This window comes from Ciconia boyciana, chromosome 10 (genome assembly GCF_034638445.1).
Source record: "Ciconia boyciana chromosome 10, ASM3463844v1, whole genome shotgun sequence".
Lineage (NCBI taxonomy): Eukaryota > Metazoa > Chordata > Aves > Ciconiiformes > Ciconiidae > Ciconia > Ciconia boyciana.
The window spans coordinates 28,559,092-28,584,736 of record NC_132943.1 but is presented as its reverse complement, the minus strand read 5'-3'; the positions used below and the strand labels follow the sequence as shown (position 1 = coordinate 28,584,736).

General features: G+C 35.8%; 2 protein-coding genes across 4 annotated transcripts in view; one reads left to right on the top strand and one right to left on the bottom strand.

The window, feature by feature from the left end:
- Nucleotides 1–738: 738 nt before the first annotated feature.
- Nucleotides 739–25,566, bottom strand: DNAJC10 (DnaJ heat shock protein family (Hsp40) member C10). Of its 3 annotated transcripts, none has more exons than XM_072874731.1 (23): nt 24,954–25,565; nt 24,301–24,661; nt 22,431–22,596; nt 20,634–20,684; nt 19,162–19,244; nt 18,843–18,974; nt 17,863–17,956; nt 17,568–17,645; nt 16,262–16,305; nt 15,735–15,872; nt 14,541–14,630; nt 13,637–13,750; nt 12,746–12,860; nt 10,835–10,962; nt 10,444–10,560; nt 9,082–9,183; nt 7,867–8,022; nt 6,347–6,480; nt 4,770–4,823; nt 4,234–4,381; nt 3,645–3,764; nt 2,306–2,422; nt 739–1,856 (listed from the first exon to the last, which is right to left on the bottom strand). In XM_072874731.1, exons 2-23 carry the CDS (start codon nt 24,499–24,501, stop codon nt 1,845–1,847), a joined length of 2,394 nt encoding a protein of 797 aa, XP_072730832.1. In that variant the 5' UTR covers nt 24,502–24,661; nt 24,954–25,565; the 3' UTR covers nt 739–1,844. The 3 variants fall into 3 exon arrangements, with proteins under 3 accessions (XP_072730832.1, XP_072730831.1, XP_072730833.1); XM_072874730.1 differs by having other exon boundaries at nt 25,366–25,565; XM_072874732.1 differs by lacking the exon at nt 15,735–15,872 and having other exon boundaries at nt 25,366–25,566.
- Nucleotides 25,004–25,645, top strand: part of PDE1A (phosphodiesterase 1A) — a 233,792-nt gene continuing 233,150 nt past the window's right edge. Inside the window, exon 1 of the mRNA XM_072874737.1 lies at nt 25,004–25,196. The gene's annotated coding sequence lies outside the window, so the exon portion shown is untranslated. The remainder of the gene's footprint in view (nt 25,197–25,645) is intronic.

The following is a 25,645-nucleotide window of genomic DNA, read 5'->3' as shown; positions in this document are numbered from 1 at the left end:
ACCTCAGGCAAAATAGGTGAGCATAGAGGATATTTTGATGAGGACAGTAGTGTTGTCTTTTCATAGTAGTTATCTATATTGCTTCAAATGACTAAACCAGAAGGAAGTGATAAAGTAACTTTTTTTACAAAAAGCTGAAGTATGAATAGAGCCATAGTAAAGCCAGAGAGTTATGATGTTACCATCATCTTATGGAGGAGAGTGCTGTGAAGCACTTTTTTTTTGTCCTACTAATTTGTTCCTGTTAGCAGAAATAAGAGAGAAGCTGTACATTAACAGGAATAAAGAAGAAACTGTACAAATGCCTATACCAGGTTATTTTTGATTAGATTTTTAACAGTAGGATCCTATAGTACGTAACCATGACCTCATTCTCCAGGAATAAGGTAGGAAATGAAATTACAGTGAAACATACATGCAAAAACTGACCAAAACAGAGTTCATATTAAAGTCACAAAATACCAAAGTTTTAATTTTTGACTGTGATTGAGTTTGAAGTTTGATTTGGATGTGGGAGGATCTATTTTATTAAAAATAGATGCAATACATTCTCTTCTTTCCCAGATTAATACACTGCAAAGCAAGAGAAGCAACCCTGAACATAGGTCTTCCTTTTACTTCTTGCTGCCTTCTTTATAAAATAAATTACTTGTAGATAACGTATTTACAAATTTATAATACTCACACTACAGTGACTAGTCACGCCAAATCTAAGTACATGGAGAGCAGGGAGAAAAGTCCATCTGACAAGTTCTCAGCAGCATTTTATTGAAAACATGAAACATTTCAATGTTGAACTCCTAAATGCAGCAGACATTTTGTTGTCTTCTGTAATTTTTCTTGTCTATTCAGAAGCTATGAAAAATATTACTCTAAATAGTGGGAATTCTATTAAGATGTATGAGGAGACATTGCAATGTACAGTGTTCATTTTAAATTTAAAAAGGCACTTGCTATCCTGCTTGCCTAAAGATTATATAAAAACCAAACAAACAAACCCTCCAAAACATGTCTGCAGAGAAAGGAGAAGTAGTAATACCAAAAGAGGTTAAATACATCCATAGAATACATTCATATTTAAAGAGACAATAACAAAGTTATGACCTAATAACTTAAATTTTGAAAGTCAATGAAACACTGAGTTTGAAGGCCTTGATTTTTTTTTTGATAATTAAAAAAAGAAAATAAAAAACCCCCAAACCAAACAACCAAAGAAGCTCTTCAAAGTTCTGTTCATTGAGGCACCACCACCAGTGCCACAATATAGTAAGCCACTCAAGGACAGGAGCAATGTAATTCAATAAACCTATCCTGCCACCAGTTCTTGATTTTATTTCTTAGCAATTGACTAGACAATAATGCAACCCCAAAGCAGAATAATCATCAGGTAAAACTGTTTGTCTTTCAAATAGACAATCCCTCATTGTGTTTCTGCATTGCAGAGTGGTTTGAGCGCATATTCAGCCATAGGCTGAGTGCCACATTCAAAAAGTGTTTGAAAAGAGACAGAAAAATATAAGGAACTAGTAAATGGGTAGGCAAAAGTGATACAGTCCACATTTCAGGTCAACTCCACTGTTTGCTTAGGAAGAAGGTAGTTGGTATATCAGAAGAAGGACATGCAGAATTCATTTGCAGAACCATTGAATGCCTCCACCAAACCCAAAATGCTTTCATCTTCCCACAGTTTAAAAAGAATTCAGAGTCACATATGCCTGTGAACTCAAGCTAGTTTTCACCTCTTTTGCTCCGTCATGAATGTAATCGGCCTTATATTTTCCTCGTGGTGTCTTCTATATTCACAGCTTCAGAATATTTTGAATTGTATCTACCTCCAGTACCACTTAGAGTTCATCCTAGTGACAAGAAAATAAACAAGTTATTCTGAAAGTACAAATAAAAAAAATCAAGATTCTTTGGGTTTCTTTCTGTGATTTTAAATTTCTCTGTGGTACTAATTTTTTAACCAGACAAATGTTTCTTAAATAGAATTCAGAGTACTACTTAACAGCTGTGTGCTAATATCTTCTTTCTGAGTTAAAATGTAAATCCCCATCTTGCACTAATCAGCCTCTGTAATTTGGTCCCTGCTTGCTAAATCTAGTCTAAGGATTACACTTAAGGATACAGTGCCTCTCAACCATCTATCGTTAATCCAGCTGTCCCATGGATATCTATAAATTCTGCTAAGTCTTGCCATAACTGATGTTGCAACAGCAGTATTCTCTACTACATCTGTGGACAAGAGCTATTCTTTACAATAATATAAGTCTTTTGCAAAAGGCCCCACAATAAGTATTCTTACCTTATTTCTAGATTTTTTTCTTTTTCCTTTATTTTGAATTGCTTCTAATTTTTCATTCAAAAGGTCAGCAATACCTTTTGCATCTCTGCTGTCGATATATTCGCCAAGAACATTTTTCTTTAAAAAAAAATTGAAAAAATTGTGTAATATATTACCCATGCTCTACACTGAATAGAAAATCTGCTTACTGTCAGATAAAATGCAAGAGGAATGTAGGGAGGAAGACAATGGCTCTGAGGTTGATTTATGATTCATAGATGTATTTTTGTCTCCATTTAAACAGTGCTAATTGTCTTTACAGTAAGAACCACTCTTAGCTGCCAGTTTCCAAAGCTACACAAATTTTGTCTTGATCCTTAAAGAAACCTGAAATAGTTATAATTTTCTCACATTTATTCAGCTAAGTATTTGATGCAGACAGCCATTACAAAGTCTGCCACTTCATAATCTATGTTCATGAAATCTGTCAGTGTTGGTCGCTACTTTTGAGACCTGGAAAGCCATTACTTTTTACCACAGGAAAGTCTCATTGAATTTGATGGGATTGTGTGAGGAATGATTTCTAGAATTTCCTAGAAGAGATTCAGTTAAAAAAAGAAAAGGAAAGTATAATTAAAAGAATTGACTTAACTATCAGAATGCATTGAATACTATCTCTTCAGCATTAATACATTAAAAAGATGACTATGAATATTCTTGAAGTGTAGTAGTTTTGCAAGAATAAAGGCAGTTTCCTAGAACTATCTGGATACTTTTCAATTTTTTAATTTATTACTACTAATCTGTTAGTAGGAAATGTTGATCTCAACAGAGTCACACTGATAATTGAAATGGTTTGATAAGGTTTGTTTTGAGACAGAACACAACTAAATATTTTTAATCAGTTTTCTATCTTAAAATACATTACTTAAGTCAAAATTATAATGAAATGCTATGGTTATGTTGAAAGAATATTTCGCCTTAGCCAAAATGAAGTTGCCCACATTTCATTTAGAGAGAGACTTTGCCTGGTTTTGGTAGCTGGTGGTAGAATTGGTAAAGGTTGAAAAACATTTTGTCACATGAGACCCCTACAAAATTAAACCCTGGTTCTGGTTAAGCCCACATTTTAGTTACTGTTCTATTAATTTACAATTTATTATTTTTCAATAACACGTTATTACTCTATCATTGTCCTACTATTTTAAATATTACTGAAATTGATTATTATTGTATCTCCCAAATATCTACTTAATGCACTTTAATATGTTACAGAAATAATCTCTTAAGTCTTAACGTGAAATGAAATACATCTACAAACAGTACCCACTCACCAGCATACACAAAGGAGACACTTTACCTTTATTCCTTGGTAGGGGTAAAACTTAACAGTAGGGTAGGCTCTGATATCAGCAGTTTGACAGGTCTGAGCATACATCTGACAGTCTACTTTTCCAGCTTTTACTTTTCCTTTAACAGTCTAAAAATAAATGTTTTATTAGAAATGAACTTCAGGTTTCCATGGGTGACTGTAAGCAAATAACTTGAATAAGCCAGCAGTGCAGCTAAAAGTAAATGAAAAAATGTTGCTCAAATCTTTTAAATATCTCAGAGTAGTTGCTTGCTTGCTTCTCAGACTGTTAACCTTGTATCAGAAGTCACTATATGTTCAGCGGAGCACTTCTGCTTGAATTCAGCACAAAGCACATCACAGTTCCAAAAGTTACCCCATCATAAGCTGAAATCTGTCTCAAAAGAGGGTCTGTGTGTGTGTCTGTGCAAAAGACAATATCCACTGGCAAGTGGGACCTAAAAGTGTGGACTTTCAATGAGAAGGAGGATCAGTGGGGGTATGCAATTTTTGGATGACTGCTAAGAAATTAAGTGCTGATGAATTATATTTTAACCATTATGAGTATAACAATCCGCTAATACAGTTAAAAACCTACCCTTGCAAGGATCTCAAATTCAGGAGCAAAATTTTGGCAAGGTCCACACCAAGGAGCATAAAAATCAATGACCCAGTGATCTTTTCCATTCAGAACTTTTTCTGTGAAACTCTGAGGAGTCAGGTCTACAGACACCTGCGGTAAATATCTGTGGAAAGGAAAAATAACAGTCATAATCCATTCAAAACTTTAAAACATACCCAAATTCCATTGAAACACAATAAAAATTTCTGAAATTAAGAATATTAGTAGTCTGGAAATCTCTACTTTACACTTTGTACTACAAGAGAATCACTTTTAAAAAGTGGTAGACAAAATAATAATATGGTCTTCAGAAAATGGGTGGACAGTAAGGAGTATGCTATTTTTCCACATTTTAAAAGCTTGAGTTAAGAGATGTGGATACGTTAACATCTTAAATTAAGCAATACATATACCTGTTTCTAATTCTTGATTTACATAGTATTTAAATATTAATTTCTCCTAGCAAGCAAACTATAAGCGGCTTGTGAACAAAGTTTAATGCAGTAACTTACCCCAATGCCCAGCCTCTCAGTGAATATGAATCTCTGTGCCATCCATTGTAGCTACTATAAAAAGATTAAAAAGAAAAACAAAAATCCAGTAGCACAGTAGTTTGAATTATGTTTGAAAAAAACACTCCCTAGAGTGGAGATGATGAAATAATGAACTAAATGCATATGTTTTGGGATATATTTCTACCTTGCTTTCAAATCTGAATAAATAAGTCTTGTTAATAAAATTCGAGATACAGAATTAAGGACTAGAAGATGAAGAGAAGAAAGAAGAAAATTCTATGTCAAGAGAGTAAGAAACTTAGTTTGGAACGCATAAGCTTTGATAGCTAGAATGATTTTGAGTGAAGGATCTTTGGTAATAATTCCAGATAAAATTGCAGGCTCTAAGAAACAGGAGAATTAAACTGAAATACCTTAATATATTTTCTAATTGATGTTCATTTATTACAATAAAATTATTATATACATTTCCCTCCATTTGACAGTAGAAAAGCCAGGCAAACTGGTTGCTTGGACAAGGATTTATTATTTGGACTTTCAGGGCATTGCTTAGTTTTGAAATTCCAGTGACAGGTTAGAAAAAAGATTAATTCAGGATTCATATCCACTAATTTACAACTTTATAACAAAGTATTTTTCAATAGTTACCTGGTCAAAATCTGACTTGATAGTTTTTGGTGATCTTTATTTTAAGAGACAAATTTCCATATTTTTGCAGGAAATAGCTGACTCATGATTAGGAATTTGGCACTTAACAGTCATATTCACCAACTTAGTTGTTTTCAACAAGAAAAAAAAATTCTGCTTTGAAGAGAAACTTTATCTAGAACTGAATAAAAGCAAGTAGTCCAATGATGAAAGCTACTGAAGTCTTCTACCACGCACTACGATGAAGAGGCATTACAATTTATTATCTGCCAGCATTTAACAGAACTTTCCCATTTGTAAAATAATGAAACAACGCATCTGCTATTTCAGACAGTTATCTATCTTTAAACCTGCATGTGCTTCCTGAAATCCCTGGATCTTCAAACAGTACTGTGAAATGGAGGGGAAAGGCTGTTTGTTTTTGGCCAGATTTCATATCCCATAGAATTTGTTTTGTTTTGTTAATGATTAATGTTTCCACACTAATGATACAATGAATGGGATGACTAGATACACGACGGAAAATTTTTGAAATGGTGCTAACAGACTGTTGGCAGGGAGGATGATCAGATGGCTACATCACTCTGTTCTCTAAAGCTACAATCAATTAGGCCTAGTAGTATTTTTATATTATATGATTTAAATAATCTACGTTACCAGGCAATTAAAGTTAGAAAACTGGCAATCGATAAAGAACAAGAAATAAAAATTAAGATTCCTGAGGCAATCTTGGTTCAAATTACTGAAGTGAAATGGCAAAATAAAATGGCCCAAGTTTGAAGTAACAAAGTCAGTAACATCTAGGGCAGTAATATCTTAACAGCCTATTTTAATAGCTGTGATGAACCTTTTCTACACAACAGAAGATGTATATTCATCTTGTTCCACATCATCTAACATTTCCCAAACTGAAGTAAACTACTTACTAATATTGATGAGCTGTGTTTGATTTTTGAGGAAAGAGTCTTATTTCAGGATATCCCCGAACACTTTCTTGGTGACAGAAAGAATAATATTTTTGACAATCCACACTGCCTACACTGATTAATCCACTTAACATCTGAAAAAAGAAGAAAACCTAGAATCAAATATGCTAATCAATAATACTACGATTTCAGTAATACTTCAGAATTTAATCACTTAGAATTTAATCACAGTCTTAATCACTTAGTTGGGGAAAAAAACCCCAACAAAACAAACCAAGATTATCACAAGGCTTTCTTCTTTCCTGTAAATGGGTCACTGGTATCTAATGGGAGCCAACCACGCAGGTACATTGCCATCATGCACGTGTACTTTAGTATAAGCTGCCATATGAGGCACCTACCTCAAAGGTACATAGGAGTCTGGTTATTTAGTATAAGGACTACCATATTACCATGTTTCGTATCATAGGCTCAGTAATTATGGCAGATCCTGGTACAGTGCAGATGTGCTATCAGTAGCACAGTGCACAGCTGGCCTGGGTCTTAACACACTGCATTTGTTGCAAAGTCCCAAACCACCTGGCATGGGCAGGGAAGCTGGTGATTACTCATTATGTACTATAGAGCTAATAATACTTCACAGACATTTGACCAGAATATGGAATCCTGGCTAGAACTCCTAGTCTAGGTGAGTTCTAAATGTCTGAAAGTCATGGACTTGCTTCCAAAGCCCTGTTTTTTTGCCCAAGGTTTCTAGTTCAAATTCCTGGAAACGTGTCCAGGAAAACCCAGATGGTTGTCAGTAAAGTAATATTACCTTTGCAAATGAGAGAACACTATAATGACCTTGTAAAACAAAAACACCCTCCCCAAGCCTAACAATTCCATATTGAAGTATGTGTAATTCAGCTAACTGACAATCAGCTTTAAAGTGGTATTTAACATTTATTTACTTTCAGTGAAGAAAACAAGATCTCAGGAAAAAAAAAAAAATCTTTCTAGTATAGGAAATAATTAAGATGGATAAGATTGAACTCCTTTAATCTTAAATTCAAGTCAGAGGTTTCACCAATGTCTAAGTGCTGTCTTAAAGATGACTAATGATCACAAAGAATACTGAGAATAAAGTGGCAAATTATTTCAGCCAATTCTTATCTAATTTATGGATAAATCTTTTTTTCATATTCTGTTTTAAACAAATGCAGAGCTGTTGTCTATATAAAGCACTAAGCATCAAGGAAAGTTACTCTAAAGTTTCTTAGATCTTGGAAAACACACATGTATCAACAAGAAAAACTGGACTACAGTATCAATGTACTGAACCTTTAAAAAAAAAAAAAAAAGGAAAAACTTTGTGTTTGAAACAATATAAAACTGTCAGGTAGGAATTCCCTGTTTTGCCTGCAGTATTAATCACTAGACTTTCTCCGTTGACAAATCTCTATGACAGCAGTTGTGCCATCTCAGTAATTCCATGGAACAGGACACAAAAGCAGAAAAAATGTCTGAATGTCATTTACCCTGGCCATTTTTTTCCATTCTGGCATTAAAGCCTGACAAGGTCCACACCATGGAGCGTAGAAGTCAACCATCCAGATTTCCTCTCGTTTTCTTCTCTGAACTAATTCAACAAATGTCTCTGGTGTTAGGGAGACCACCGATGGATTCCTAAGATCCTAGAGTAAAGACAATTTATAGATACATACGTTGCAACAATCCGTTATCCCGTATCCAGCGCCATCACATACAAACAGACTGTACCAAATTCTGAGGATGCCCCTCTTTTAGTGAAATTTCCTTGTTGCTCTGCTAGGGGAGACAACACAACACCGAAAGGCAAGGAAGCATCAAAAGTCATCCCTTCAACCTAACAATCATATGCTTGATTTGCTGAGAAGAGCTATCAAAAAAAAAATACAGCCAGGTTGCAAAAGGGAGGTTTTCTGCCTCTTCTCCATAAAGGGAGGCAAAAGGCAAGAAATTCAGCTTATCTGGCAAGAACAGGCATTATGAGACTCAGCCGTGCTATTTAGGCTGGGATGCAGAAGAATATATATGGCGCACTAGGGGCCTCTGAATATCAGCTGAAAAAGACAGATCTCCACCTGTTCCTGCATGTGTGCTCTTAAACCTGCTTTTTCTGGGCTGCCTGGAGAGAATGAACAGTTTCTTCAAAGAGTGGAAAGTAGCCTGCGGATCTTGCAGTGAGAGAACCTCAGTGCTGGAGGAAAGATGGGCGCCAGAACTCTGGCAACAACAACGATGAGTACCAATGATTTGCAGTTCTGAGTTACGAAAGTTCAAGAAACAGCTGAGAAGCATGCAGGGCAGCAAGCTAACTGACAAAAATGTGAACCTCCTCCTATGTCAAGGTGTGTATGTGAGGCATTTTCACCTTAATATTACAGCACTTCATGCTTTTAATTCCTTTATCCTCTCTATGAGATAAAAATCACTACTATTACTTTGCACATTGGAAGGGATCTTAAGTTATTTGCTAATGATCTCAAAGAAATTACTTGACAGAGTAGGGAAATAAATCCATTAGGTTTCAAGTCCCTGACTGACAGTTGCTGGATCACTTTTCTTGCCCAAGGTTTTTTCACTCTTTATCTTAATAGTCTAATTAAAAAAAAAAAAAAAAATTAAAATCTTAGAATCTTCCTACTAGAGAACATGTTTGTGGATGAGCTGTGTACAGAGCATGACTGCAACAAGGATTATAACTTACATACCTCTATAAACTCCAGGATCTGCTCAGCAGAGTGATGTCCTTCATATTCATGAACATCAGACTGATTGAACACAACTGTTGTTGGATAAGCTCGAATGTTATGCTAACAAAACAGACAATAAGAAATTGCAAGGAATTATTACGTTTCTTGTACTTTCCTTTAACTGCCATCGGTACTGGTGGCTCACAGCTGCTAATCTATCCAGCTTGTACCGTACAACTGCTCAGACTTACATGCAGATGGGAGTTTCAAACCATTACAAATCAGTACAGAAAAGATGACAATTGTATTCAGAGAAGGTATAGTTTGTTCTGAATTTAAAAACCAGACAGTAGTTCTTTTGCTGTGCTCCACAAATACAGGAATTAATCCACGGGCCTTCTAAGCCTTAACTTTAAAGCTATTCCTAGTCTTCAGGTGAAAACGCTTGTACTGTATGAATAACTGTATTCTTTACTATTGAACACAGATGCTTCCATGATTTGAATTATTCAGTGTGTAAACACATCTAAACAAAACTTTAAAAAATTAGTTCTTTTTTGCTCATTTTTCATGTATTTTAAGACATTCACATTTTAAAGATAAATACAAACATTCTAAAATAAAAAGCTCTTGTGAACAATAAAATGTGCAGTTGTAGGAAAGCTGTCAAAATATAGTATTTTCTGGAACTCAAGAAAAGTCAAGTCAGTAATTTCTATCATGATAAATTAATTGAAGCAAAAGTGAAGCAAATTTAAACATAGAAAATTGGGCAAGATTTAAAAAAATATATATTTTTCATTCCATTACTATCTCTTTAAGTAAGTGTAAACTGATAAGTAGTAAACTTTCTTTTGCTTTGAAATGGATCCTGCACTTCTGAAGTGCTACAAAACAAAAAGCAAAGTCAGCTAGGGTAAACTGAATTAAAAGTGGTTTTGCAGACATCTTCAAAAAGCGCTATATCAATATAAAACCTGTATTTTTAAGTGTTATACTGTTTTTTATCCTCCTATGTGAAGAACAAAAAGAATGCATGTAAGTATTTATATATACACTAGAAAAAACTTTCTGGGTCTGCTTTAATTCTTTTTTTCTCTTAAAAAAACAGGAATTATTAAATTCTGACACTTCCAAAGTCTTCCAATGAAATCAGTGCAAAACGTGACCTGTATTTTGCATTAATATATTATCTGTAGTGGTTACATAATTCACTCCTTTGAAAAAAATTATGACACAAGTGTCCTGTTTGGTTTACGACCCTTTAAGAAAGTAATATTAAAGAACAAGCATTGTCTGTCCTCATCCCCCTACCCCCAAGTAGAAGAAAATAATATTCTTTGAAAGGATTTTTTTGTTGTTGTTGTTCCTGTAGCTTACCATGTTGCAAAGCCCTTCATGGACAGTACAGTCTAGTGTTCCAAATTTAAGCTGACCATAAAGATGTTTTGATGCTTTTCTCAGCTCTGGTAACAAAGCTCGACAAGGAGGACACCACTAGAAAACAAAATTGCAAGTAAGCGCAATTGCTTTCCCTGCAGTTGGCTCTCAGGAGAACGTAAGCTGTTTGAGATGAATAATATGCTGCTTTGACTACAGACTCCACTAAATACAAAACCCACACAGTCTAGGAACTAGTGCTGCCAAGGAATGAGAAATTACAATACCATCTCATGATGCTGGAGGACACTTTCAAGATACTGCTGGTATTTTGTTACATAGTTACAGAAGAGATTTTAGAAGAAGGGAAATATAGATATTAAATATTTACCGGTGCAAAGAAATCCACAAGCCATGGTTCCTTTTCTTTGTCAGGAAAATTCTGAGGTCCCAGTGTGATAACATGAGAGTTGACGCTTTCCTTGGCAAATGCAACGATGTCATATAAGATCTTCTTTCCTTCAAAGAGCAATGTAGAAAGGAAACTTTATTTTTCCCTATGAGAGATCTCATTAAAAACCTCAGTGATGGCAACAGGAGTCCTTCCGTTCCCTCGACTGATCTTTAAACATGGCCTGCTTAAATAAATTGAACAGGTACTGGCTTGCTTTTTCTCAGGAAGACAATGTTAAACTGTCCAAACCTACACAGGTAAGACATACTCTAGGTGACAGTTGATATTTGGCTAAATTTTAAACTGGATATTCACCTAATATTAGCTAAATAAATGTTTTATCCAAGACAAAGCATTTTTTTGTCAAACAAAATGAATGTTTTTTTGTGACTGGACTACTGGCTGTTTTACCATCTTACTAGTGTTTGCTGGAATTAAAAAGTTACTATTCCAGATACAGTTGCATTGGCAAAAGGTATTGACACAGTAAAGACTTCAAGCAAATTAAACCATACTGATAAATCACAGCTTTTTAGGTGTAACTGAAGTTCCTGCTGACAGAACTCCAGTGAGCAAAGATTGAGTCTCTTCACACCCTGCATGTAAATATTTGTCAGCAGAAATGAGAGTTCGTGTCTTGAAATGAACTGAGAATAAGAACTTCAGGGTAATTAAATCAGAAGGCACTGCACAATGACTTATTAAGATTTATTACTGTTCTTAGATTTTAAACTGTTGAAGCCCTTCAACATAGCATGTAAAAAGCCTGATTCTTTTGAGTATTGTATTGTTATAAATACTAGAGTGAGATGACTATTGGCAAACATTCTAGATACCATCTATTTTGTAAATAGTAAACCAAACCATTCAGAAAAGAATGTATGTACTGTAGTCCAATGTATTTCTCTTTACACTATTTGTAATCTATGCCATTATAAACAGATTTAAAATGCTGTATGTATATGACCCTTTCTTGGCTTCTCTGCAGGAGTGGAAATTTTGGAGAGTATATAAGGCTTTTCCCGGCAGCAATCATTAGATGTATGGGATCATCTTTCCCCCTTAGATATGACTAAATCTTTTCTAAGTGGTCAAAAACTTTTCTCCTTTCTTCTTTATTACAGTATTGAGTTTCTGACTTAATTCTAGTAAGCTATTTCTAATACTTCAGAGGCTGAAAAATGAGAACCTCATCTTGCATAATTGTCTTGTGCTGCATTCTGGATGAAGCTACACCTATTGCTGCAAGCTACAGTTTTGCTTCAGGCTCTGTTCTTCTTCAACCAGCATTTTTGAGTTGTTTCAGTGGTACACAGTAACATAGTTCCAGCCTTTCCTGGAAGGAAACTGCAACTTTGGAAATGAAAGTAAGTGCTAGAAGTCTCAGTATAGATTTTCTTGGATGGAAGTCAACAAAACATAGAATTAGTTTTAGTGCTGTGACACATGAAATCAAATCCAAGTTTCTCAAGTTAGCAGCACTGTTATAACTAGCATGTTAAGCCCCTATGAAGGGTGTGCCTTACAGCATTCTTTGGTTATCCTACCCAAAGCAGAAGCTGTCCTGATCAGCTTCAGAGATTTCATTTGTATGTAATTATGTAAATGACATTGAAATAGACAGAATAGTAAAGACAAAATACATCTCTTGGCATCTGATGACTGCTTACCCAGGAAAAAAGGAAACAGAGGAAATAAGCTTGTGCAAGGCTACAGTAAGGTCAGAGGAAAAATAGCAAATATTAAAACAACAAAACCATTCTTTGGGAAAACAAATGCAGTTTGCCAAAGATAGTGTAATCTCAAAGTGATTATGTAATGATTTAAACTTGCCAAAATTTCCCTTACCATGATGGATTTCATAATCTCCAGTTCCTTTTCCTTTGAAGACTGCTAAACAAGGCTGATAGACATATAGTTTGTTGCAGATGGTTGGTGAGGAAAGACAGTCAAACTTGCCAACCTATTTAACAGACAGTGCCACTTTAATTAAGGCATCTTAATTTATATAGATCAACATATTTTGAAAGGCAGTAAGGATAGATTCATTAAAAAAAGGTAGAAATATGCAAAAGTAGTAGCCTTATTATAAACAAGGGAGGTCTTAAGACAATCTTCTAACTATGACGTTTGAGGAAAACTACTAGCACAGCTATATTAGCTTGTTTGCTAATTTTTAATTTAAAGGCCAAAACAGGGAATAAAACCGTAAAGAATCCTCTTTTTTTTCTCCTCCAAACAAAACAAGGAAGCAAAAAGAAACCTAAAATGTGACATTAAAATTCTTCTAGTCAATGCAACCATTTTTTAAAAATACATACCTTATAGAATAAAACAATCCATATGTCTTTAGTACAAAATTTGAAGTTGTTTTCTTTTTATTAAAAAAAATTAAGATAATTATAGGGTTTTCTGAGTAAATACAGTTTCACATACATCAATTTGATGTTGAAGCGTTAACTTTTAATTGTTAACTGAATGGGATCTGCAGTAACATTTCCCTTGAGAGAGCAGATTTAAAAGATAATCTTTCCTAACTACTTTTAAATTATTCAAACTGTATGGGAAACCTCATTGCTTGCTTTAAATTAACAACTTTGCTATGGATACACATGATAGTGTATCTCTTTCAGTATCAGAGGTGGCAGGTGGTAGTAGTAGCTAATAATAATGAAAAACATACTGACTTGTTCTCTGAATGTAAATGATATTTAACACTAGATGAGTGAGCAGTCTTACCTGAATATGTTCATCTTTAAGTAAAAATTTAAGTTTCTTAAATTCCTGTACATTGGATTTATCACTCTCCCCAAACTGGAAGAAAAGCAGCCATCGGTGATGAGCCAGACGGTCCTTTGAAATGAAGGACAAAAAAAACCAAACCAAACCACAAAACAAAAAAGAGAGAAAAAAAATATTATTCCCAACTTATACCAACTTGTAAAGTCCTTTTATGATTTATAAAGGCAAATGCCCAATTATTCATCTGACCTCTGAGTGACCTCCTCCACTCAAGTCTTTCATGTAGTCCTTCCACTAAACTTAATTTTACTGCATCATAAGTGGGAAAGAGGAAAAAAATCTGAAAACAAGCTGGCTACCTTCTACCCTCTATACTTTTTCTTTCCATGTGTGTTTCCTGTTGTAGTAGCCTTAGCAGCTTGATCTACAAGTGTGAAAAGAGGTTTCCTCTTTGTTTTCTCCAAGACATGAGTAACTTTTATGACTTCTAATTTTAGTTCATGCATAACTTATCACGAATTAATAAGTATTCTTTTCTTTCTTACATTACTGACAAAATACATTTAAAATGAAATTCTCTAGAATGTAGTTGGTTTAAAAAAATAACTAGAAAGTTACAGTTGCAGAGTGAGTTGCAATGGCAATTTCTGTGGTTTTCTATTTCCCTATTAAATACACCTCCCCCCTTTACTTTTGTTGTTTTGCTAAACAATAAAAGTACATGTAGACAAACAATGTTAAATAATTTTGGCTACAGAGGCGGGAAAAAAAAAAAAGTCATTTTCAGTTAGATAAATACTAGGTTGTTGTATCGACAGGATTTGAAAAATGTAAAATGTAACAATAAAAAATATAAAAATACATTATTTGAAGAAATCTTAACATATTTTTAAAAATTTACCTCTAATGATGCTGCAGAGATAGTGTCAAAGTCTGGCAGATGCTGCATTACTTCCTGATATATTTCTCTGGCATCCAAGGAGTTAAGAAACTAGGAAGGAAAGTTAACTGTGTTTATTATAAGGAATTACAAACTTCAATCTAATTGTTGATGATTAGTACTCAAAGTGTCAGGGAAATTATTCTGATTTGTTCCTTTCCATCAACTGAAGAGTACAGTTAATAATATGTTATTTGATCAACTTCTTTTTCATATATATAGTTTCACAAATATCACTCCCAGACTACTGCTTTTTAGCTTGTTTTCCTACAATATTAAACTCAAGATATTGTATTTTGTCGAAATGGGTGCTAGAAGTCTCAAATTCAAATTTCAAACCAAATTTTCCAATCTAGTTTTACAGCCTTCCTTAACTGCACTCTACAGATATTTAAGTTTCAGTAATTTTTTTAAATTTAGGAAGTAATATGAATCAGTAACTCAGAGTTGGTAAGTTACAAGGCTGAAAGTAGGTAAGTTACAAATTTAATTTCCTCCTTTTAAAGATACAGGTAACAGTAGTGACAATAAAGGAACAAGCCATGCTTCAAACTGAGAAATGTCTCCCATCAATTAAGGAGGTTAAAACTACCATACAAATGTAGGACGAGGTTGCAGTATTAGAATACAGCTGAACAGCATAATCCGTACTGACAGACAACGTAGGATTACTTTTACCACACATGTCAGTACTCCATTCAGAGCAGCATTTCTCAAACTTGTGATACCTGAGGCATATTCCTTCTGGAATAAAAATTGGGGGCACATGGCAAATCTCCCAAGCTTGCCCAGGATAGCTGGGTAGCAGCTTCAGAACTAGCTCTTGGGCCTGCCACAGAGCACATCTCACCCCTGGATTCCCACAGCTGCTCAGGGAGGCTCCTGAGGAGGTGGCTAGGCAGAGCTACAGGCTGCTGCTACTGCAGCGTGCTCCTGTTCACTCTCCCAGCACACCAGCAAACTCGGGACCACCTACAGGGATCAGTGCCTTAGAAGCCAGGAGGGATATAAACTCATACCAGGGCATACAAGCTTAGAATAAAAAAGCATCTTTTCGGTTGTATATAATCAATCTGGAAATTATTTATACATTCCTTTGTCATTGTCATCACCTTATGTTATCTAAATACAGAATGGTTGAGAAACAACTCATACCAAAACACCTCCTTTCTCTTTGTTATTTATGGTGGCTCCAGGTGGAAAGTACGCTGTAGTACTAGATGAGATATCTAAATTATCACAAAGCTCACCCTGGGTGCCACAGTCCATCCAGCCTACATTAACAAGACCTTCCTGTAATAAAAACAAAACAAAAACAAAAAAACCCAACAAAACCAAAAACACAAAACAAGAAAAACAAACACAAAGAGTATTTTTTAATTTCAGGTTCAGAAATGCTTTTGAAAATCCCAATACAAGCAATTATATACAACTTTTAGAAAACAGAAGGAGACCACGTAATTCATTAGTTAATATTCACTCATATTTCATAAAATTATTTTAAAATTTAATGTTATTCCAACAGCTACTAAGTCAAAATATTTCACTCTTCTGAAAGTTAATGGGTGAAATCTTGGTTCCGCTAAAGTCAGTGAGAGTTTTGGCTACAACTTTATGCTTTCACTTCTGTTATCTTGTTTTAACTATAACAGGTAATGCTTTCAAAGTGAAACACTGCTTACCAACATGCCAGCTAGCTTAAGGCGTGTTTGGTAACTCAAGCAATCTGCAAAATAAAAGTGATTTATTTACAAACATAAAACCTCAAATTATTAATGCATTAAACCTACTCTTGTTTAGAATTACCCCTTTCCTCCCTACAAAGGTGACCATTTCAAAAGGCATGCTTCCTGCCTATTCGTCCAGTATTTCAGTAACTTGAAGTTGTAACTTCTAGTAATCAGCACTTGATGGTTGTCTACTCTAAGTTAAAAATAACATGAATAACATTCTCTTGCTTCATCAACACGGAATTCTCATTTCAAAAATTTTAATATTTTATTTGCTATACTAAGACTGACCTTTAAAATTTCTTCTTAACCAATGTTTAAAAATAACCCAAGAGGTTTTGACCCAAGACATACTGTCTTGGAATGAGATTTCAATGGAGATATAAACTTTCTGTGATTCAAATAATAACTTACTATAATAAATACATCATATGCTCTAATTACCCATCCAGACTTTGAATAGTTACCTTCTTATGCAGACTTTTTTCTGAAATAAGATGCATCAACCTAACTTTAATTGGGCCAAAGTTGAAAACTTAATAACAAAAGGACTGCAACTTGAAATCAAGCTATTTACAAATGTAAATCCAAGACTGCAGCTCTGGTTATTCAGTTCACAGAGCAAAGGTCTCTTCATAAGACTGCGAAATCTTTATTTGTCAAAGGTATAGTGCATTTATTTAGCTCTACCAGCTAACCAAGGCAACTTTCTCATATACCGTCTCCAATACTGATCACAAGAAAGTCAGTGACAAACAGCTACAAAAAATAATGCAAATCTAAACTCTGTCATGACATCAGTGGTCATGACAGAGCCAATTACTATGTCCAAACCTAACTTAAGAGAAAATATTCAGCTAATTTTTGAGTATTGGTGGTGTAATGGGGAGATACCTCCTTTCTTCTACTCAGCTATCATGACAAGCTGGCATGCACCTATGCAACACCAGTTTCCAGCTCAAGCTCAAATGACAGAAGTCAGAGGCCTTTTCTGCCAGTTCCCTTCCGGAGGGGTTAAACGTGAGTACAGCTGTAATGGCTCACATGACATTACAGAAGCACCATAGCATAATCTTTCTATTAATGTCCCTTTTGTCAAACTGCCTCTAAAACGGAGCTTAAATGACCCACAGTCCAAATACTGTGATCATCTAAGATGTTTTACAACTTTTTATTAGAAGCTAAAGGGATTATGCCACTATCAGCAAAAGTACTTTTTTTCTGTTTGCCTTTTTTGAAAAATATTTAATACACCTACCTCCACGTTCAGCACAGAAGGTGATCAGCCAACCAATGCCAGAAGCAAATGAAGTTTCAATAGCATTAACAAAGTTTCCTAAGAGTGAAACATTTGCATCAGTTTGCGACTAGTTAAATGTGACTATGAAAGAAGGTTTTATATTTATATTAGCAAATTAGTAAACTATTTTTAAACTCAAAAATAACACTTAGCAACAGCTGACCAATTCAGTTGCATACAGAGTTCCTGCCATATTTTATATTGTAAAAGCAATTTCAAGAACAACACCCCAAGCAAAATGTGGGAACATTACCTGCCCATAACTCAGTGACTGTACTTGTAACATATTGCATGGCAAAGTTCTTTAAGCTCTCTTTTGACCTGTCTCCATAATATTTCACTGGTTGCTATAGAAGACAAAGAATAAAGTTTATAAAGTTAAAAAAAAGAAAAAAACCACCTCAAACCCTACTGTTTATAACACTACTTATGCAACTGTGGGACACCTCCTCACCCCTTCCCCCGCAAACCTTAGCTCTAACTGTTCTCTCCCTCCCATATTGGAATGTTTGGAATTTAACTTTTATTTAAATTTTGTAATGTGATTTCTTTCCAAGTCCAGCAACACAAGGATAATTTAGTCTTAGAAACACCAACTCCCAATGATTATATTTCTATTTAAATAAAAACTGCTTGCATCAGTCCATTTAGTGTATGCACAACCTCTGCATTCAACCTCTCAAATCTTATCATTTTCAGAACGTACCCAACTATTCAAGTGCAATTTGTACACCACCCCTGGCACAACTACTTAACAAGCATCTATAAAGCGTGACGTACATAATGCAGCTAGCATGGAGAAAATCTTGTTGGAATGAATCTCCAAGTTTCTTTAGGTACATGGTCATATTCTTTAGACTCAAAACCACAGACTATTCTTTGTATTTGAAAAGTCCATTACAATACTGTAAGAGAAACTGTTCAAGTAGACTTGTTGCTTTGCTACAGCACCACTGACAACAGTATCTTCCCAAATCAGAAGTGATATGTTGCATGGTAAAATGATTTAAAAAAAAAAAAAAAAAAAATCACTGTACAAACCAGATATCTATTTTTGAAGTTAACTTTCTAAATTAATTTAACCAAGGTGAAGGAAGAGAAAAAGTAATTTATTAAAAGGAAGAAATATATTAAAAGGAAGATCTATATAAAGATCTATGATTGAACAAGTATTAAAAAAATACTCTTCCAGATTTCAGTCTTTCTAAAAATGCTTGAAGTTTTATCACTCACCATTCGAGTTTTGAAAACATACAGACTGGGATAACTGTTAATCCCTTTAATTCGACAAAGCATTCTATTATCTCCACAGTTGACAGCTCCAATGCGTATTACTCCATCCATCTCCTTAGCAAACTCCCTCCACTACAAAAAAGGGGAAAAAAAAGGATATTTCCCTATAAAGATATAATGAAAAAATCAGCACATGTCTTATTACTGGCATCTTGAATTGTTATCTTTGGTTTCAGCTTCAGTGTAAAAATCCACTTCATTAAGTTTTATGCTGTTAAAAACAATGAATTTTCAGAGTTAATTTGCTTGTTAAACATACCGTAGGTGCTAACTCATGGCAGTGGGAGCATCGAGGAGAATAAAAATTCACAAACCACAGTTCTCCTGAGTTAACAGCAGCATCTAGATGGAGAGGAGAAATTGTAAGTAATGCACATGTACAATGTAGTTACATGTACATTTTTAGTATATTGTTTTCCCCAAGAGCTGAATTAAGTATTTCTATGTCAGACACAGTAACAGTAATTCAGATGGGATAAAGATTGTACCTCACTTGCACATACTCGCTGTTGTAGGCAAGTGCGCAAAAATCGTATTTCTGAGCGTATCAGCACCCTGACTTTCAACATCTGTTCTATTAATTAAGAATAAATTTACTCTCTACAGATTAACCTAGCTGAAAGGTGTGATAGTGTATTTTGTTTTTAAGGTAACCAGACTTACAAGTTCTAAAAGATTTTTACACATTAGAACTTTCCATTTCCTTATATCACTTCATGCGTTTTCTGGGTTCCACCAGGCAATCTTTTTATGTAGAATCCCTGTCTAATAGGTGAAAATGCAATTTAAAAATCCAAGTTCATATAATTACTAGAAAAGTCAAGGGAAACATAATTAAATACTCTTGCTTATGAAAGAAAACAACAGCAACAAAATATACGCACAGAGAGGTTATCAGCTTGAATTACATGGCTTTCGGTCTCTCCATTTTTGGACAATTTTTATAGTGAATTTTCTAAATTATATTTGCCTATATTAAAATACCTTCACAAAGACGCCAACTAAGGAATGTGTAGATTCTGCAAATCAATTAACCAAAGCAAGACCAGGTTCTCATGGAGAGCATCATGATGTTCTGCTATTAGAACAGTTTACAAAACTGGTTCAGCATGTAGATCCAGTCCATACAAAGGAAACTGCTCAAAATGCAGATGAAAAATCACACAAAATCCAATATTTGTCCTCTCTAGTTTCTTTTAGTTATAACACCTTAGCTATAATTTTAAAAGAAAAAAACTAGATGATGTCCTCACTGAAAGCATTATCTTTCCAAACCTTGTTTTACTTAGCTGTGTTTTTAGTATCTGGTATCACCTTCTGGTATTGAACCTCTTGTGCAAGGCACAATTGACTAGATTTCACAGAAACAAATTAATAGAAATATAATAGAAAAGCTCTATCAAGTGCACTTTTAGACAAAGACTAAAAAAAATAGTAATGATAAATTAGGAGAAACAAAATTTTAATTCAAATAATTTCCTCTTACAGATCTCACAAAATATCTTTCAAACGTAATCTAAACTGTTTATTGATATTGATCTATTTGCTAACTAGCATTTACCAGGAAGCGTTAAGGGTTTGGGGTTTTTTTTTTCTCACCTGAAGATGATTTTCTGATAGTTTTTTGTATAGATATGTAATAGAAGTCTACAGATACACAGCTCATAATGTAAAAATTGTTACTTTGGGTTGCCATATTGTCAAACAGATAGCTATTTATTTAAAACTTACCAAATTCTCCTCTATCCAATGTTATAATTTCAGGATCATCATCATAAATACCTATTAAAAAACCCAACAATTGCTTTTTATTTTTGCCATCTTCAAAATGAAGAAACAAACTATCATCTTATTCACAAGACAGAAGACAGTACACTTAAATTGAAATAGTAAGTTGGCAAAGATAGTTTTTTACAACAAAGCTATATTTGTTTAGTAATATGTAACCTTAGTTTAATCCCTTGCCAACTCCTGTGCCCTCATGCTACAAAAGCCACCATCAGAACAGAGAAGTTCTTTTATGTTTTAGTAGACCAGCCACCGAGTGAGCAGAGAACTTGAACTACCACTGTTACGGCAAGAGTATTAGAAGTAACATCAACCAGTTGTCAGATTAAAATTCAAGCAGCTTCAGCTCTCAGTGAGAGAGCTATATGTAATGTCTGGAAGCTTTCACTTCTTCTCTCAGCCTCTGGTTATCTAAACTGTTTAGATCACAAAGGCGTTTCAGCAACAAGCTTTTCCACTAACAGAATATGTGAACGCAGTGGAATAAAGCAGACAGAATAAAGGTAAGGACGATAGCTTTTCTAAAATGCTAACCAATCCTACCTAGAACATCACTACAAAACAGTCTACTACAAGTACACAAAAAAGGCAGTGCAGAGATACCAAAAATACTATTAGACAGCATTATGTTATGCTACTATGGCTACAGATCTTTTACAATACCTAATGTGGTGAGATGCCATTTCACCTGAGGTACACAAGGATTAAATGCAAATAAATCATGAGAGAAATTAATTTCTACAGGTGACAAGGTACTTTTTATATTACTATCCATTTATATATCATGTAATATAATACCTACACATAAATATAAAAATAGATACTCTCCAAATGACTGGTAAATAGACATTCAAGGATATTGTTCTCAGTTGAGCAGTGCAACTTCAGACAGATAAAATTTCTTAAATCTGTTTATCTGAAGAAGTTTCAGGGTAATTTCCATATTTTCCTGTGATAGTTGCACCTCTGGTTTATTCAATTTCAATTTGCACAGACATTAATTTTTTTAGAGATTGGGACACATTAAATCAAACTACACCAGAAAAAAATATTGCCAAGGTGAAGGTTCATTTCAGCTTTTTCTTTCATATCAATCAAACCATGTTCCTCAGCTCCCTATTTTAGCTTACTCCTGTTACAGCAGCTCTGAGAATGGTTCATCCCAGCCTTTCCCAACAACTACTTAAAATTTGTTGAGACAAAGATTAAACAAACTTGTCTCAAGATCATTGTAGATATGATTCTTTTATTATTTTTTCATTTTCTACTACCTCTTTACTGATCTCCAGTTGTATAACTGCATATAAAACAGGCTTGACAGTGCAAAAATCTCCTCTCAAAATCCACTTGAGAATACTTTATCTAAACAAAAAAGGTCTTCCTGCATTAAAGAATTAAAAAGAATACTGATGAAACATTAACACTGGAATTTAAGTGGTGGGAAAAAAAAAAGCTTTGCACTTTAAAAAAAATAAACAAGACGTTAGATGACTAATAAAAAGGTAAGCAGCAGGAACAAAAGGCTAGGTAAATAGATTATTACATTTTTGGGTAGCCATTAACAGGGTAAATAAAACATCGGGTCACAAGAGAGAAAATTACAGCTACAGGAGAACAACAGAGCAGGCAGAAATCTGGAGAGGGTACATCAGAAATGCATAAAAAGATCTGATATAGATCTGAATATTGCATTTAGTTGTGACTGTTTTAAGCAAACCACAAACATATATCGTAACTTACCAAAATCATAGCGATAAAAGTGCCAGCTTTCATAACGACCTCCTTGCTGCTGATCTTCAAGACCTTTCTCTCCATATTTATCATACTTCTTCCGTAGATCTTCATCTTTAAGTACTTCATAGGCTCTATTTATTTTCAAAAAATTTTCATGTGCATTTGGATCATTCTATTTAAGAGAAACTATAATTAGTAAGTAATTAATAAATCACATTGTACATATAATGCTGAGAAAATAATCTTTGGAAATATTTTTATATCCCTACTAAAGATGTCAGTTGTGATGGAAGCAGACACTACACAGTGATCTCCAAACAAACTACAGTAAAGTTTTCCTTTCCTGAAGCCAGATGCATCTTCTGCTCATTCCTTCATCCTCACTAAAGTACCAGCTGAAATACAAAGTGAACTGGTAAGGAGGCTGTAACATTCTCCAGTGATCCCTCTTCTTTCAACTCTCTTTCTTCAATGGAAGAAAAAAAAAAAAGTACTCAAGAATGAAGACTTACAATTTCCTCTATAATCTTTTCTGCTTTCCTAGAATCCTCACTCGTCCACTTTGAAAATCTCTGCTATAAAGACAGATTCATCCCTTCTGATCTTATGGTATAGACAGAGGCCCCCTCTTTTATTTAAAAAGCATTCTGGTTCTAGGTAGCTTTGGAATTAGAACAGTGAAAAATCTTCAGACATATTCTGAACCCCAGTTTGGGTTCTGAGCTTGTGCGGTATAACAGTGGTGAGTAAAATCTGCAGCACTCTCCCACCCCTTTAACTTCTGCTTACACATTTCATTCAAAAGACACTTTTTCTTAAAGATTCTTGACTTATTTACCTACATACACATGAAATGAATTACCATTATGGAATTTGTGTAATGGCTTCATCTTCTATATATCATCTTTAATGTTGAAAATAACACATTGAAAAATCTTTAGTAGTACTTCAGTAGTGTTCGCATACTTGGAAACTACAAAATCTGACACAAAATGTTATTATTTTGAAAGGTATCAACACAGGGAAAACAAAACTTGCAGTTAATAGCTACAAGTTGGGATTTCTAACTTTGTTGAGATTTGGCTTTCTCTTTGAGCTTTGTCATGTTCAAATCCATTGTAAAACGTGAGTGCCTCAGAGCTTCAACATACTCTGTGCAGGCGGGCCCTGAGCTCATATGGAACATCACTGTCTTCTGGGGCTCCGTGCAGGTGCACATATAAAGATCCAAACCCTCGTATTTCCTGTGAATTTCTGATTATTTCAGGAAATCTTGAGGAAAAACTGATGACTTTTAAATTTAAAAATGATTTCTTTGTACTTATCGTAAATATCGTAGCACAGACTGAGCCATTCCCAGTCTTCTCTCTCTAGTTAGTCTAGAGCTCCTTATTACTCTCCCTCATTATGCCTTGGCAGTCCCAGAATTTCTGCATTGTCCAGTTTGATACTTGTAGACTGATGTCTCAGTACAGGCTGGTGGTGTTTGCTGTTTAGATGAGACTTCATGTTAGGGAAACAGGAAGATCCCCTAAGCTAAATGGAAAGAGGCAAACTCATCAGTTTACCAACAAGGTAATATGGTACAGATGTAAGTTCACCCCTAATTACAAAAATATAATTGAGAATGATCTTGCCTCTTTTTTTTTTTTACTACAGCAATTTAATATGGCCCAAATTCAACACAACCGTGTATGATCAGTCTATCCCTTTTTGTAAATTTTCTCTGCAGAAAATCTGAGCTGAACCATGTTATCAGGTGGTTATGTTACTTCACAAGAACAGAGAAGCATTTTAGATAAATTAAAACCACTTTTTGTTTAAACATTAAGATCTATTAACTCAACAACTTTGCCCTGTTAAAGACGTAACTTACCTGATTTTTATCAGGGTGCAACTTCAATGCCAGTTTTTTGAATGCTTGTCGTATTTCTCTACTACTTGCTTCTTTGGATACTCCAAGTAAACTATAGTAGTCCTGATCAGTGCACACAAGAACTATTACACATACTACAACTAGCAATAAAGATCTTTTCAAATATCTAATATAATCTCCTTTGGATACTAAGAACTCCATTATGAAGCTTCTGGAAAGTTTACAGGTTCCGATTCAAGCAGGCTTTGGGAAAAGTCTCCAGTAAATCTGCCAGCGCTAGAGATACAGCTGTATTTATGATGGAGCTCTTCAAAATGCTGTTTGTCCTACTTCACGTCACAAGTCTCACAAAAGTTACAACCTATAAGAAGGGGGTGAGAAAGCAATTAAGTACATTTTCCTACTTATTCAATAAATATATGTTAGTAAAGAACCCCATTGCCAGCTTGTGCTGACTGCACATGAACATTAAGTTTCTTGATGGCTAATTACCCGCTTTCTGAAGACCACACAAGTGACAGACCATCTCTTGATTACATGTATTGTGAATGAAGTAATCATGCCAAGCTTTACTGAACGACACTCAATACCAGCCACTTATATCACATTTAAAAAAGCGGTTTTAGTACGGCTCACTTTTCCTTCAAACTTACTTTTAGTACCGCAGGGGGACATTTCCTCGGAAAGGACCGGGTAGCTTTGAGCCAGCAGCCGCTCTGGGGCGGAGGACTGCTCGTCAAGGAGACGGGGGACGCCCCTCGCAGATAAAGCCGGGCAGACCCCGGGGGCCGCCCGCGCTCGGCCCGAGGACCCGCGATCGGACCCGCCGCGGCGAAGGGGGCCGGCGGGACGCGGAGATGCGCCGCCGGGTGCCGCCCGCCGCAGCGAGGCCGGAGGTAACAGCCCCGCGAGGCCGGGGGGCGGCCGCTGGGCTGCGGCGGGAGAAGGGGTGTGGGGCGACGGACCGCCGCCGGGGCAGAGTTGCCGCGCCGTCCCGTCCCGCCCCCTCCCCGCTGGCGCGGCCTCCGTGCTAGGCGAGCCCCGGGGAAGCGGCGCGGCGCTTACCGGGCTGCAGGGAGGGCAGCGGCGCCGGCCGGCGGCTCAGAGCGGCGGGGAGCCGGCGGAGGGAGCGGCCGGGCGCGGAGCAGCATGGGACGGCCGTGTCTTCACCCCGGCGCCGGGCGGAAGGGCGGCCCGCGCCGGGATCCGGCTCTGGGCCGGAGGCGGGCGGGGCAGCTCCGGGGCTGACGTGGCCGCCGCGCCCGCCTCAGGGTGGGGGGCTCGGCTCCTCCCGGCCGCTCCCTGCCGGGGCGCCGCAGCCCCAGCCCGCCCCTTCCACAGCCGG